The sequence below is a fragment of the Delphinapterus leucas genome, chromosome 11 (genome assembly GCF_059928025.1).
Source record: "Delphinapterus leucas isolate spDelLeu-1000000601 "Yukka" chromosome 11, BTC_Dleu_Yukka2, whole genome shotgun sequence".
In the NCBI taxonomy this organism is placed as follows: domain Eukaryota; kingdom Metazoa; phylum Chordata; class Mammalia; order Artiodactyla; family Monodontidae; genus Delphinapterus; species Delphinapterus leucas.
In genome coordinates this window covers 90,511,485-90,524,928 of record NC_143139.1, presented here as the reverse complement: position 1 = coordinate 90,524,928, position 13,444 = coordinate 90,511,485, and the positions used below count along the sequence as shown (strand labels likewise).

Genomic DNA, 13,444 nt, shown 5'->3' with positions numbered 1-13,444 from the left:
CCCCAGTTTTGACAATCAAAACTGTTTCTAGATATTGCCAAATGTTCTCTGGGTGGTTCTGGAAGCCACCCAGAACTTGGTCATATGGTGACCCCAAAGGGCTAATGGTCCACGGGGAGGCCTCTCCTGTCTGACCTGGCCACTCCTCCAGAGGGACATGAACAACTCAGCATACACCCCTCAGAGGGCCCAGGAGGGCCAGGGGTTTGATTCCCCCTTATTGTGGGGTTTTATTTCCCCCCCCACCCCACCCTCCACGTACTTAACCTTGAAGGCTGACTCAGTGCTGACACACAGGGAAAGGGTACCAGGCAGGTGCAATTTGGGGAGGGAAAGGTCAGCTTTGGTTGGAGGAAGAGCCACACCTCTTCTTGGAAATACAGAAAATACACACGGTCAAGGACATGGCTTAGAAACAAACCCACTTTAATTGAGAGTGTACACAGAGATAGGGGGAAGCAGAGGTGTGACTGAGACCAGGCCACACACCTGTCCTGGCCAAGGTACCCGGTCTGCTTAGAGGGTTCAAGCTGGGGCCAGGTGTGGGCACAGAAGCAGGGTCAGAGCGGCTGCCTTGAGCAGCAGGGGCCAGGGTGGGGTGGGGGTGTGCAGAGCTGAGGCCAGGGCACGTTTATGTCTGTGTGTTCATGTGTATGTACATGTATATATGTGGGCACAATGTACACAGAATCTACAGGAGCCCTCAAAGGCAGATTTAGGGACAGGGTCAGGGAGACAACACCTCAAATCCCTGAAGGCCCCAGGGGCTGAGGCAGCATCAGGAGAGGGGCACACCATGGTGCGTGCTGAATGCCAGACCTAACCCTGCTTCTGCCACTCGTAGGCTTGCTGTGTGACCTGGAGCAAGTTACTTACCCTCTCTGGGCCTCAGATTCACTAGATGATCACTAAGGTTCCTTGTGGCCCTGAACTTCAATAGGTTCAAGGAGGTTTAAAGTATAAAATGTATTTTTTAAGAGCCTTTGGTCCACGGGTTCAAATCCCACCATGCCTGGTACCCAGCACAACCCAATCACAGGCACCAGGAAAAGGCCCACTGGGAGCTCTTCCTACCTGCCTCTCCCGGGCTCAGCTCTGGCTCCCAGCTGCTCTTCCACGCCTGCCAACAGCTACGTGTACAGAGACAGTAGGGCAGCAGGGGTGGGCAGCGGCCAGGTGGGGGATGGGAAAGTGGCCAGAGCCGGGGAGGCTTGGCCTCGGGGGTGTAAAGTGCATTGCTCACCCTCTTTGTTTCCTAGCACAGGGTGGACCCAGCACCCAGCAGGCGCTCAATAAATGCTTGAGGAACCAGCACAGTAGAGGAAAGCCTGGTTCCAGGGGGAGCTGCGTCCGGAACTAGCCGGGAGGCAGAGCTGGGGCATGTCACTTTGCCCTGTGAGTCTCAGCCGCCCCCTCTGGGGGATGGAGGCGAGAGGAGAAGCTGCCCCCGCAGGCCTGCCCCGCCTCTGTGAGTGTGAACGGTGATGCTCAGTAGCGGGCAGCGTCCAGCTGCAGACAGGCCACAGAAACCCCATCTGGAATGGGGGACGAAGGTGTCCCCAGTGGAGGCAGTGGATCGGAACTGGTGGGGGGCCTTGCCAACGAGGGGTCACTAGGCTTTTACAGTACAGCGATTTCCATTCCTACTGGGAACACGACGTAACAGCTGCAACAGCAAAGCACAACCAGCTGACGAGAGGAACCTGGGAGAAGAGGCTGAGGAAGGCGGTCCAAGAAATGGACATGGGCCAGGTGACGTAGCCACGCCTCCTTCGAACACACAGACGCCCCTGGCTCAATGTCGGGGGCAGCTGAGGGCCAAGTTGGGGGGCAGGGGATAGAACCAGCTGAGCCAGAGGGTAAGCGTTTCAGGATGGGGTGGGAGGAGATTCCCAGCTGCCTCCTAAACCAAGCTGGGTCTTCCACCAGGACAGCGGAGCCCTCTTCCAGCTGACTCTGGGTATCATTTTCATCTGGGATGTTCCAGGAGTCTCCATCTGATGCAGGGGTCCTGGCCCCTCTGGCCCCTCAAGCAAGCTCTGACTTGGGTCCTGGCATAAGTTCAGATGTCACCCAACCTTGCCTCTTGTCCTGCAGGGATTCCCCTCCCAACCCATGGAGAAGCTGAAACCAAGAGCGAGTGGTGGAAAGGAGGAATCAGAGGGAAGTGGTTGAAGGCAGGAGACTGCACAGAGGCTGGAGGCTGGGGTCCTCCAGTCTGGCGCCAAAGGTCTTAGAACGTGACTGCTGTTGGGGTCTCATGGGGGGAGATGCGGGAAGCGGGCACCCGGGGCCACGCCCCCCACCACCGTAAGGCACCGCCCAAGCCCCACCCCAGCGTCCCTCCTGCTCACTGGATGGTGCATTTGTCCCGCTCGCGGGCCTGGCCCTCCCGGAGGACCTTGGCCTTGATGTATTTGAGGTCACTGTTGACGCTGGGGCGGCGGGCAAAGGGCGAGACCATGCCGTAGGCGTCCATGTCCTTGACTCGGCGCATGCAGAAGGGCCTGGGGTGGAAGGCGTCCCCGTACTGCACGGAGATCTTGCGGTGCAGGGCGGGGCTCATCTCGTGCGGCAGCTTGGCCATGCTGAAGAGCACGTAGAACATCTCGTCCACATTGGTGTTCTTCTTGGCCGACACCTCGAAGTAGGCACAGTTCCCGTCGCCCGACACCAGCAGCTCGGCCTCGGTGGTGGGCACCTGGCGGCACAGCTCGCCGTGGTCGTTCTTGTTGCCGCAGATGACCATGGGCAGCTCTGCCACTTCCTTGGTCTTGTTCTTCAGGCAGGACTTGACCTCCAGGATCTGCTTCTGGAGGCGCTTGACCTCGTCGAAGGATTCCCGATTATCCAGACTGAACACCAGGATGAAAACGTCACCTGTGGGGAGAGGAACCCCAGGCGGTGAGTTCACAGGCGCCTCCTGATCGCACCACACCCCCTCGCCCCTCCCCGCTCCCTGACTTGATCTTCACAGTGACTCTGGCGGGGAACTGCTATTATTCCCCCCATTTTCCAGAGCAGAAGACTGAGGCCCAGAAGGTTAAATCCCTTGTCACAGAGCTAATACGTGGCACAGCCTGGTTCAAACACAATGAATCAGCCCTACATTTCCCGGCAGGGCTGGAGACAGGGTGAGTGATTTGTGAGGTTGTGTAGACTGTGTTAGAATAATAAGAAATACAGGGGCTTCCCTGGTGGCGCAGTGGTTGAGAGTCCGCCTGCCGATGCAGGGGACACGGGTTCGTGCCCCGGTCCTGGGAGATCCCACATGCCACGGAGTGGCTGGGCCCGTGAGCCATGGCCGCTGAGCCTGCGCGTCCGGAGCCTGTGCTCCGCAACGGGAAAGGCCACAGCAGTGAGAGGCCCACGTACCGCAAAAAAAAAAAGAAAAGAAATACAGTTTCCACAAGCGCAGGGGTCTTGCTGTTCAGCGCACGTCCCCAGGGCCTGGAATAGCCCCCGATGCATAGTTGGAACGCGGAGTGTTGGCATCAGGCAGGCCTAGGTTTACCTCTTGCCCCCTCCACTCACTGGCCACACGGCCTTCAGCAGGTCATACCACCTCTCTAAACCTCAGTTTCCCCATCTGTCCCATGCAGGATGCTTTTGAAGGTTTGATGAGATAATGAATGGAGAGTGACATGTGCTCAGTGATCTCGGGTCTCAAAAGTATAATGAGAACAGGCACCTGCGAGAGTCGCATGGGTTCCCCCTTGACTCCTCACGGAACATCTGTGAGGGAGATTTCATTACTTTCATGTGATAGGTGAGCCAACTGGGGCTCAGAAAGGGTGAGCAACCAGCCCAAGATCACACAGCTCAGGTGTGGCCAGGCCGAGATGTGGACCCGATTCTGTCCTCACCTGGCTGGTGCTGGCGCACACAGGTGTCCTCTGATTCTTGAATAAATCATGGATGAACAAGTGAACACTAGCCGCCCAGGCCCACGCTACCCCTGTTACAACTTGCTGCATCCCTCAGCGCAGGTCTTTGAAACAGGGATGATGGGGAGGTGGCAGGGGAGGCGGGGAGGCTGAGAGAGGGCTGGTGCCTCCACCCCAATTTCCACATCTCACTACAGTGATCACAGTCTCACACTCAAAGTGCCTTTTGCACTTTGACTTAAACTCTTGTGAACCTGTGGGGAGATGTTAAGAGCCCTGTTTTATAAGAAACCGAGGCTCAAAGGTGCCTGGGACTGGCCCAAGTTCTTGAGAGGAGAATCAAGTGATACCAGCTTCTGGGAGCACTGCTGCCTCCTTCCTCTGGACCCCCGGGGCACGCCATTTGTCCCCCTCAGAAGAGCACACGCCACGTTCAGGACCACGTTCCAGCCAATGATGCTCTCTGGAGCAGAGGGAGATGTCGTCACGGTGTACAGTGGGTGTTCATAAAGCTGGTTGTGTGGACGGGGTGGGACGGGATGGAGGACGGGGTGGGCAGTTTAGAAAGACACTTGCAAGCCGGCGCTGGCTTGGCAACCGTTTCTGCTTAGGCTGCCAGACCCATCCCGTTAAGGCTAATCCCGGGCCCCTGAGGGCTCTCCAGCCTTGACATATCCAGGTGAAAGGCTGTGATGCCAAGCTTCAGAGACGCCTGGCTGGCAGCTGGAAGGAGAGCTGGCGGCAGAATTAATGGCTTTCAGGGGCTTCCCTGGTGGCGCAGTGGTTGAGAGTCTGCCTGCCAATACAGGGGACACGGGTTCGAGCCCTGGTCTGGGAGGATCCCACATGCCGCGGAGCAACTGGGCCCGTGAGCCACAACTACTGAGCCTGCGCGTCTGGAGCCTGTGCTCTGCAACAAGAGAGGCCGCGATAGTGAGAGGCCCGTGCACCGCAATGAGGAGTGGCCCCTGCCCGCCGCAACTGGAGAAAACCCTCGCACAGAAACGGAGACCCAACACAGTCAAAAATAAATAAATTAAAAAAAAAAAGAATTAATGGCTTTCAGAATTTGCTGTGTACTAGCACTAGGTTGGAAAACGAGGCACAGCCTGGTGAGTGAAAAAAGCAGGCAGCAGGCAGATGTGCTTGGAACATGTGCACGTAAAAATGAGACGAAAATACTCTCCGTTATGGGGACACAAATGTGAATGTCAAAGTGTTCATGGGGGGCCTGGAAGACTGATGGGGTGGCTACCTCGGGGGAGGGGGCAGGAGCCTGCGGTTGGGGGCATGGGGCAAGGGGGCTTTTTAGCCTTATCTGTATGTTTAGAGGAGGGTGTATTTGTGTAATTAAAAATTAACTTTGGAAATACGCATGTGGTCCCTCTCCACATCTACTCTCTCCCTCCGTTAGCCTTATTTCTGTTGGTGGGCACCCAGTCCCCTCCCCATGGCCAGGAGAGCAGACATCCTTGCAATCTCCATCGAGTCCTGGAAATGCCCCCCGCGCAATCTCCTGCAGTTCTCGCAGCCACCCTGGGAGGAAGCAGGTTATGTCCATTGTGCAGCTGGGAAGACTGAGATCCAGACTTATGGTCACACATCTAAGGCGTCAAGTGGTAGAGCCAGGACTGGAACCAGGTCAGCCCAGGCTCCTTCTGCCCACACACTCCCTCTCCAAAATGTGGGGTGGGACAGTCTGAGTGTGATCTGGGTCAGATGGTCAGTGAGTACAGCCGGAAGAGGAAGCTGTCTATCCAGGGCACTCAGGGAGGAGTCTTGACCGGGCCGTGGGGAGAGGGGTGGGCATGGCTAGGGTTTCTTGGTGTAGAAGTATCTCGATTTGCGGGGCTGTTTTAGTGATGGCTGGGGGGTTACTTGCTCATTCCTTCCCTTCATCGCTGCCCAGCAGTGGCAGGTGCAGGGTTTAGGAAATGGGCCTGCATAGCCCATTGCAGGCATACTGCAAATGTAGGTTTAAGACCCATAAGTCTTGAGCACTTACCTTCCAATCACCAAGCACTTTTCCTATATTAACTCATTTATATTCTCACAAAGACCTTTGGAATGGGTGCTAATGTGATGCCAACTTACAGATGAGAAAACTGAGGCACAAAGAGATAAAGTCACTCGCTCAGAGGGACAAAACCAGGAAGCAGTGGAACCAGGATTCAGACCCAGGCAGACCAGTTTCCGGACCTGTCCTCTTAGCTACCACACAAAACTGCTTGAGTGATGAAAATCATGGCCCAGTCTCACATCTCTACCTGGCCCCTTAGTCCCCCACAATCTCCTCCCTCCCCACCACTCCCAGCCGGGCCAAGAGTCTACAGGATAGCCCAGTGGTAAAGCATGAGAGCCAGACTGTCATTTACCAGCTGTGCTATCTATCACCTGGAGTAACTCAACCTCTCTGGGCCTCAGTTTCTCCACTTGTAAAATGGAGGCAAATACCTGTCTCCTAGGTTAGTTGTGAGGATTAAATAAATACATGCCAAGCTCTAGAAACAGGCCCAGGCACACAGCTCTTGGTAAGTGTTAGCTATTGCCATGGCCGTTACTGTGATTATTACCGAGTTCCCAGCATCCGCAGGTCCCCACCAGCCCCTCTGGCTGATCACTGCCTGGGTCCAGCCCCTGCCTCTCTGAGAGGTGGAAAAGCCCTGCAGTGTTAATAGATCAGAGCCCGACAGACTGACCCCGGGCCCTGGAGCTCTGCTGGGTCACCCCCACAGAAGGAAGGCAGCAGCCCCTCTGTTCCCTGGGGAGGTAAAGCCCCAGTGCAGAGTCTATCACTTCCTGATCTGGAAGGCGGCGCCAGCAGCCATGAGCAATCGATCCAGAGTCAGACAGAATGGAACTGGGGACCTGGCTCCATCCTTTGCTCGGGAAGCAGCAACACCTCTCTGACCCCCACAGTGCTAAGGGAGCGCGTCGTGAGCTTCATCTCAGATAGGCAAGTGCCTTGCAAACTGTAAAGTACCTAGCACACACGCTCACATACTCAAGCACCTGTGCCCACCCCTGGCACCCACCTGTGAGGATGGAGAGCCTGCGCATGGCAGGGAAGGGGTGGTTGCCAGACGTGTCCAGGATGTCCAGCTGGTACATGTCGCCGCGAATGTTGTAGACCTTCCGGTGGAAGTCCTCGATGGTGGGCGTGTACTGGTCCTCGAAGCGGCCGTTGAGGAAACGAGAGACGATGGAGCTCTTGCCCACCCGCGAGGCGCCCAGCACCACCATGCGGTACGAGTTCTTGGCGGGCACACTGAGTGTGCAGTTCCCGCTGGACAAGGTCTTCATCATGGCTCGGGGCTGTGGCAGAGAGCCGGGAGCCGGCATCAGGAGGCCCGAGGCCCGGCCTCGTAGCCCTTCCTGGAAGCCTTGGCCTCCCCTGCTGGCCACCTGTCTGGTCTCAGTTTTCTGTCTGTACAGTGGGAACACTGGACTGGGGTCTTTCTAAAGGCCTTGGAGTTCTGCCTGCTCATCCGTCTCGTTTCTTTCTTTCCTCCTTCATTCATCCACCCATTCACTCACCCTTGCGTTCATTCACCCCTTATTTATTTGTTTGTTTGTTTGTTTATTTATGCAGCACGGGACTGCTGGGGGCTTGACTCCTCGCTGTACCACTAACTTGCTACTGCTCTTGGGTAAGGAGGTTAACTTCCCCTGGAGTCACTTTTCTCATTAGAACTTTCTACAGGAGCCTCTTGGGCTTGTGGGAGAGGCCGAAATGGATCCAAGCCCCAAACCCCAATTAAAGATAAGTAACCTCCAGGGGCTCCATCAGGCCCACCCAAAGGCCATTCACAGTCCAGCCACCCTCGTTTCCTATCTCAGCAGCTGCCAGCATCCCCCCCGGAACCCCTAGTGAGCTTGAGCTCTGCTGGTACCTGCCTCCAGCCCTCAGCCCCTCCCCAAGAGCACCCTCTTCCCTTCAGCAGAGTCTGGCTCAAATGCCACCTCCTCTCTGAAGGCTTCTCTGCCTCCTGCCAAACCCAGCAGGAAGCCACCCACCCATCTAGAGAAGATGAGCTACAAATGGGTGCAGGCCTGCTGAAATACAGATCTCCTCTGCCCTCAGCAGGCTGCCGTACAGGGTGGTGCAGGTGGGGCGCTGCACAAGGCCCCCGGCTGGGTGGGAAAGTGGGAGGCCGTCTTAGTTGGAGTTCATCTGCTCAGAGAAGGCACCTTTTCTCAATCTGCACAAAGGGCTGTGGTGCTAACTATGACTGGTCCCCACCCCGTGATGCCCCAGGTCAGTAGCCTGGAGAGCCTCATTCATTTACCCCCTGGCACTCTCCAACATCATAAATGTCTACATCTGCCATGATGCTAAGAGACTTCAGGTGGAGACACCTCTTGTGTGTGAGCTTTCTGGCACACGACCTGTTCAGGGAGTTCTCCTTGCCTGACTGAGAACCGCCGTGCAGTAAAGCGGCTCTCAAAAAGACCTTTATAAAAGCTCTGATGGGTAGCATTTGTCAATTTCCATGAATACTCCCACCATGGCCGATGCCAAGCTACCAAGATGATCTCAATGAATGAATTGCAAAGGGCCGCACACGATAAGCCGGCTCAGCCCACCGCTGACCCAGGCCTGGAGCCATGACAACAACCACCAGTAACCAAGCCCTGCAGTGTGCCAAGCACTGTGCTAAGTATAGAACGATAATAACAGCTGACGTTTATTTTGCAGTTAATATATGCAGAGCGCTGCAAGTGCTGAACGTGTACTAACCTGCTTCATCCCTCAGGAACCCCAGAAGGTGGATGGTTACCCCAATTTACAGAAGAGGAAACTGAAACACAGAGAAGTTTAGTACCTTGCGCATGGTTACACAGCCAGTAACCAGCCAAGGAGGGATTCGACCCCAGGCGGTCTACCCCCTGCCATGGAGCATCCTCACCACCTCACTGTGAAGTACGTATTCCCTTCCCTGTTTCACAAATAAGGACCTGATGCTTAAAAGTCTACATGACTGGCCCATTTAGTTAATTAGGAAGCCAGGATGGTGACTCCAAGCCTACGACCTCTACATCCCCCGTGCAATTCATGCCTGAAGCCGACTTCAAATTCATCCCACAGGATTTCAGTGCCATGTACACAGCAGGTGCTCAGTAAATGATCTGTGAATGAATGAAGCAAATGGCTCTACCTTTGGAGCTCATTCAAAGCCTCCTTCTGGGACCTTCGCCCTCCACCCGCACCCTGTATAGCTGGCCCGGGGGCTGCACTGAGGAGGGTCTCAGCGCCCTGAGCACATCCCTGGGTGGGCAGCAGGGGAGAGAGGGCTGCAAGCCAACAGCACTGAATTTTTTCAGTCTCCTCCTGGGCTGGGAGAGCCAGGCTGCGTGCACCTTGAAAGGACGCGGGCTGCTGGGGAAAGAGGTCCCACACCAGGACAGCCCCCTCCGCAAGTCCCTCTGCAGGGAGCTTGGATCTGCTGGTGGTCACCTCTGTCTACACAGAGAGGGAAGGAGGCCAGTAGCCCCCAGGGACAGTGTAACCCCTGCCCCAGCCTCTAGCCCAGAGCTCCTGGTATAGACGTGCTAACATCGGCGACTGAAAGGGCCTGAGGAAGTCAAAGAGAGGAGGCCTGGGGTCAGGAGAGGGCAAAGAAGGAGAAAAAAAAATAAAAAATCTGTGGCTTTCCTCTCTGAGAGAAGACTGCGAGTCTTCATATGGCCCCAGCCACGTGGGGCTGTGTGAAACACCCAGACACCTGGCCGTCAGGTGACAGCACCTCCCACCCCCGCATCTTTCTTCCCTTCTCCTCCCCCAGAGGAGGTACTATGGGCAGCGCTGTAGCACAGCTTCTCTCCTCCACCGCTGCCTGCTCCCTTCTCTCCATCCTCAGCCAGGCTGACCCTACAGTGAGGAGTTCAAAGGGCCCTTTGAGAATGTAGATTCCCCCCGGAGGCCCAGAAAGTGGTTAGTGGGGGCGACTAGCAGCACAGGTACCCAAATGCAAGTTCTGTGACTCATCCCAGGGAGGCAGAAGGGCCTGGAGCAGAGATGGTGGGGCCACGCTGGGAGAATGGTCAGCACAGCTGGGCAGGCCTCCATCATGCTGGGTGCTTTGCGTGCCTTATTTCAATGACTACACAACACTCCCATGGAGAGGGGACCACCATCAACCCACTAGACCAATGCAGACACTGGAGGTCGCAGAGGCTGAGTCACTTGCCCCAGTTCACACAGATGACTGGCCAGGCCAGGATTAGAATCAGGCTGTTGGCTCCAAAACTGGGGCTCTTACCTCTATAAAAACCCACCCCCCCGGACAAAATCAATCTTTTTCAAAACAAAGTCTGACTCACTGAAGCCTCAGCTGGGGTCAGGCGGGGGGAATGACCCCAGAAGACTATTCTAATTCCCTCTCTCTCTTGCTGCAGACAGCTGGGGAGTCCTGCCCAGGACTCCCCCAAACCTTGTCCAGCCAGCTCCCAGCAAATGCATCTGTGCGTTCACCCCATTCTTCTTCCTCAAGCCCTTCTCCCAGGGCCTGCCTGGAAGATGGAGGGGTCACAGGGGCAGGAACAGCAGTATAAGAGTCTGGCCGCACCCTCCTCCTTGTGGTATCCTGAGCCCTCCCTGCCTCCCTCCCACACACCCCAAGCCTCCTCCATTAGCATGCATCCCAGCCTCTCTGGACACACATGCATTCACTGGCCTCCATGCCCACACTGAGGGGAGTCCTGGGGGCTTTGCAAAGCCAATCTCACCATCCTTGACCCAGCTCAGGGTGATAGAAAGCAGGCAGACCAGCTCTGCCTCTCACCAGCCCAGCCACCCTGGGCGAATGACTGGGCCTAGCGGGGCTGGTCATCTCTCAAATGGTAGAAACAAACCCACAGTGGCCCTCAGAGCTCAGTGAGAAGCCAAGAGGCCCACACAGCTCCTAGCACCCAGCAAGCAGGTTCCTTTCTTTGTGGCACTTTCCTCTTGGCAGTCAAGGGGCTGCCTGGAGCAGTCAGGTGGGGAGGGACTGGAGGCAGATGCCTTGGGGGACCCCATCTTGTCTCTCTGATGCCAGGGGAAGCCCTGAATACGGGCTTCTGCGCTGGCTGCCCGTTCCCAGCCCGGCCTCCCACCTCCCATGAGGTCCTGGACAACACCCTTCATCATCCTCCCAGGGCCAGGGGCAAGGGGAGGAGAGAGCACCCCGCAGAGGTACCTGGGAGCCTTCTGGCCAGCTGATCACAGGAAACCCTTCTTGGGAAGCGGATCACCCAGGAAACTCACTCCTTGCACCAACTCCCCCCAAAGCTCATGGAACTCTGAACAGGGAAGGCGTTCCTTAATCTTCCCTCCTCAGAGGAGGTCCTCACCAAGGCCACCACCAACTGGCCCCATCCCAGCCCCACCCTCAGCCAGGTTTGCAGGCTGCAGCTGGCTTAGGAAGGGGAGGGGCTGTGTTTGGGGTAGGGAAGTGCCTCTTCCTCTCTGAGCCTCTGTTTCCTTATATTCAAACCGGCTGTTACTCCAGATCTCTTAAATGGAAGGCTTCTAGCACCAAATCTGGCACATAGGAGAAACGCAGGAAGTCTTTCTTTCCTGGAATAAGCACCCAGCCTGACACATAGTAGGTGCTCAACTAATTTCATTTTCTCTAGATAAGTGAAGTTGCCGTATGATCATAATAGGCGCTCAATCAGTTTAACTTTCCCTAGTCCTGTAAAGCTTCACCTAGCCTTCCGCTGACAAGCTTCAAACCTTTCTTCCCGGCTTCCCCGCTTCCCCAGTTCTGTTGGGGTGTCTCCCTCCTACCTGGGAATGGCGGGCCGGGCCTCTGGCGCGGCTCGGAGGGATGCCTGCAAGCGCCTGGAGGTGCGGGGAACCGCCTTGCTCTCCGGCCGCCGAGCCTTCCAGAGTCTTTGGCGGCTCCCGGGTCACTCCGCCGGGCTCCTCCTCTGCGCGGCTCGGGGCGCCGGGCTGGGCGCGGCCGGGCGAGGGGACACGGGGATCCGGTGCCCCATGAGTGGGTTCCGAGGGTTCGGCGGGGCCCGGGCGCTGGGCGGGCTCCGGCTCGCTGCCGCCGGCCCTGCCCTGCCCGGCCCCGGGGGACTCCTGCTGAGCCAGGTGCCCGGAGGCGTGGGGACGTCCGACCCCGGGGTCCCTGCCTGGGGCTCCGGGTTTGGCGGAGAGGGCAAAAGGAGCAACTCCGGGTCCTTAGAGGCTCCTGGAGGGTCCTTTGGAGGTGACTGTAGGTGCGTGCGTATGTGCGTGTCCCGGGTGGGAGAACCTATCCGACCGCCTATGCCACCTGCTCCGCCCGCCCCAAAGGGGATCGCTCGGGTAGGGGGGTGCCTGCCCGGCTCGGCCGCGGCCTCCTCCTCTGCCCGCAGCTGTGCAGCTCCCCCGGCGCCGAGGGACGGCTCCTTTCTCCCTGCAAGGCGACGCCAGCAGCTGAAGGAGGAGCTGGGCGCTCGGCTCCGCGCGCGTGTGGGAGGGGGCCTTAAACGCCGCCCTAAGGTTTCGCAGCTCCAAGTTAGCCTTACACAGGCTCCTCCTACCACTACACCCCCTCTGGCCCCCAGAGGAGGTGAACTTTCTGCGGGGCCCTGGCTCTTCCCTCCTTCCCTCTCCTGGAGGCGAACGCCCCTCTTCCTCCCGCGGGGCAAGGTCAGTGGTCCCTCCGAAAAGTGATCGGAGACCAGGCTCCTGACGGCGGTCCCAGCGGCAGAAGCCCAGCTCAGGCCTGGGAGCCTTCCGCCGCCCCTGCGAGCGGTTCTCCGTGGACCCGTCGCGCGGCTCGCACTCGCCCCCTCCGCAGCCTGCAAGCAGCCTGTCCCGCCACCCGGCGCCCGCCTCTGCCTCCCCTAGCCCGCTCACCCGCCTTCGCCCAGCGCCCCGCCCCCGGTACTGCGCTCGGCCAATGACGACGGGCCCCGCTGCCTGGCCCCGCCCCATAGCCCCGCCCGCGGCCGCCCTGGCACCTCAGTCTGCCGCTCCGCGTGCCCGGGCTCGTGGGGCCAGGGCTCTGGTGGGGGCGGCCGGGGGCGCGGAGAGCGTGCGGGGAGCGCGCGGGGAGCGGAAGGCGGCGCGGGCCTCGGAGGCTGACGTCTGTGCACGCACTCACACGCGCACCGCGCCGGCCGCAGGTGACCCGCGAGGGAACCTGGCCCCTCTCGCCTGGTCTGGCTGCAGCCCGCTCGCAAGGCTCCCGCGCCCTCCTCCTTCGCCGAAATCCCCAGGGGCCCTCCCGGGCACCCATTCTGCCCGCCCGAGCCTCTGCCTCCCTCCCGAGGTCTCCGGGCCTGCAGGACCCCGCAGGATGACACATGGGCCGCGCACGTGCGGTCAGGAGGGGCCGCGGGGTCACCTTGGCCTAAGCGCTCCTGAGTGGAGGTCTGTGCGACATGCAGGTCTGAGGGAGCACCGTAGAGAGAGCCCTGCTGGGGGCGTCCTGGGTGCCCTTGGGCAGCACCTCTCTCCCTTCCCTTCTCCCCACCTTGAACCAGGGCAGACATCAGTCATTATTACTTAGTATTTTCCAAGACCCACTCCTCCCCTCTGCCCCAAACACGTTTTTTGAAGAATTGTTATATCA

At 58.1% G+C, this 13,444-nt stretch overlaps 1 protein-coding gene across 1 annotated transcript; it reads right to left on the bottom strand.

The window, feature by feature from the left end:
- Positions 1-397: 397 nt before the first annotated feature.
- RASD2 (RASD family member 2) lies at positions 398-7,767 on the bottom strand. Its single transcript, XM_030763489.2, has 2 exons — positions 6,923-7,767; positions 398-2,880 (listed from the first exon to the last, which is right to left on the bottom strand). The coding sequence occupies exons 1-2, from the start codon at positions 7,227-7,229 to the stop codon at positions 2,351-2,353; spliced, it is 837 nt and encodes a 278-aa protein (XP_030619349.1). The 5' UTR covers positions 7,230-7,767; the 3' UTR covers positions 398-2,350.
- Between the last annotated feature and the right edge of the window lie 5,677 nt (positions 7,768-13,444).

Bases quoted from the DNA above. Each gene is read 5' to 3' on its own strand.
- RASD2 (XM_030763489.2), bottom strand. From the start codon at position 7,229: ATGCCGGCTCCCGGCTCTCTGCCACAGCCCCGAGCCATGATGAAGACC. The intron at 2,881-6,922 runs GTGGGTGCCAGG...CTCTCCCCACAG, and splicing joins CAGGCTCTCCATCCTCACAG to GTGACGTTTTCATCCTGGTG.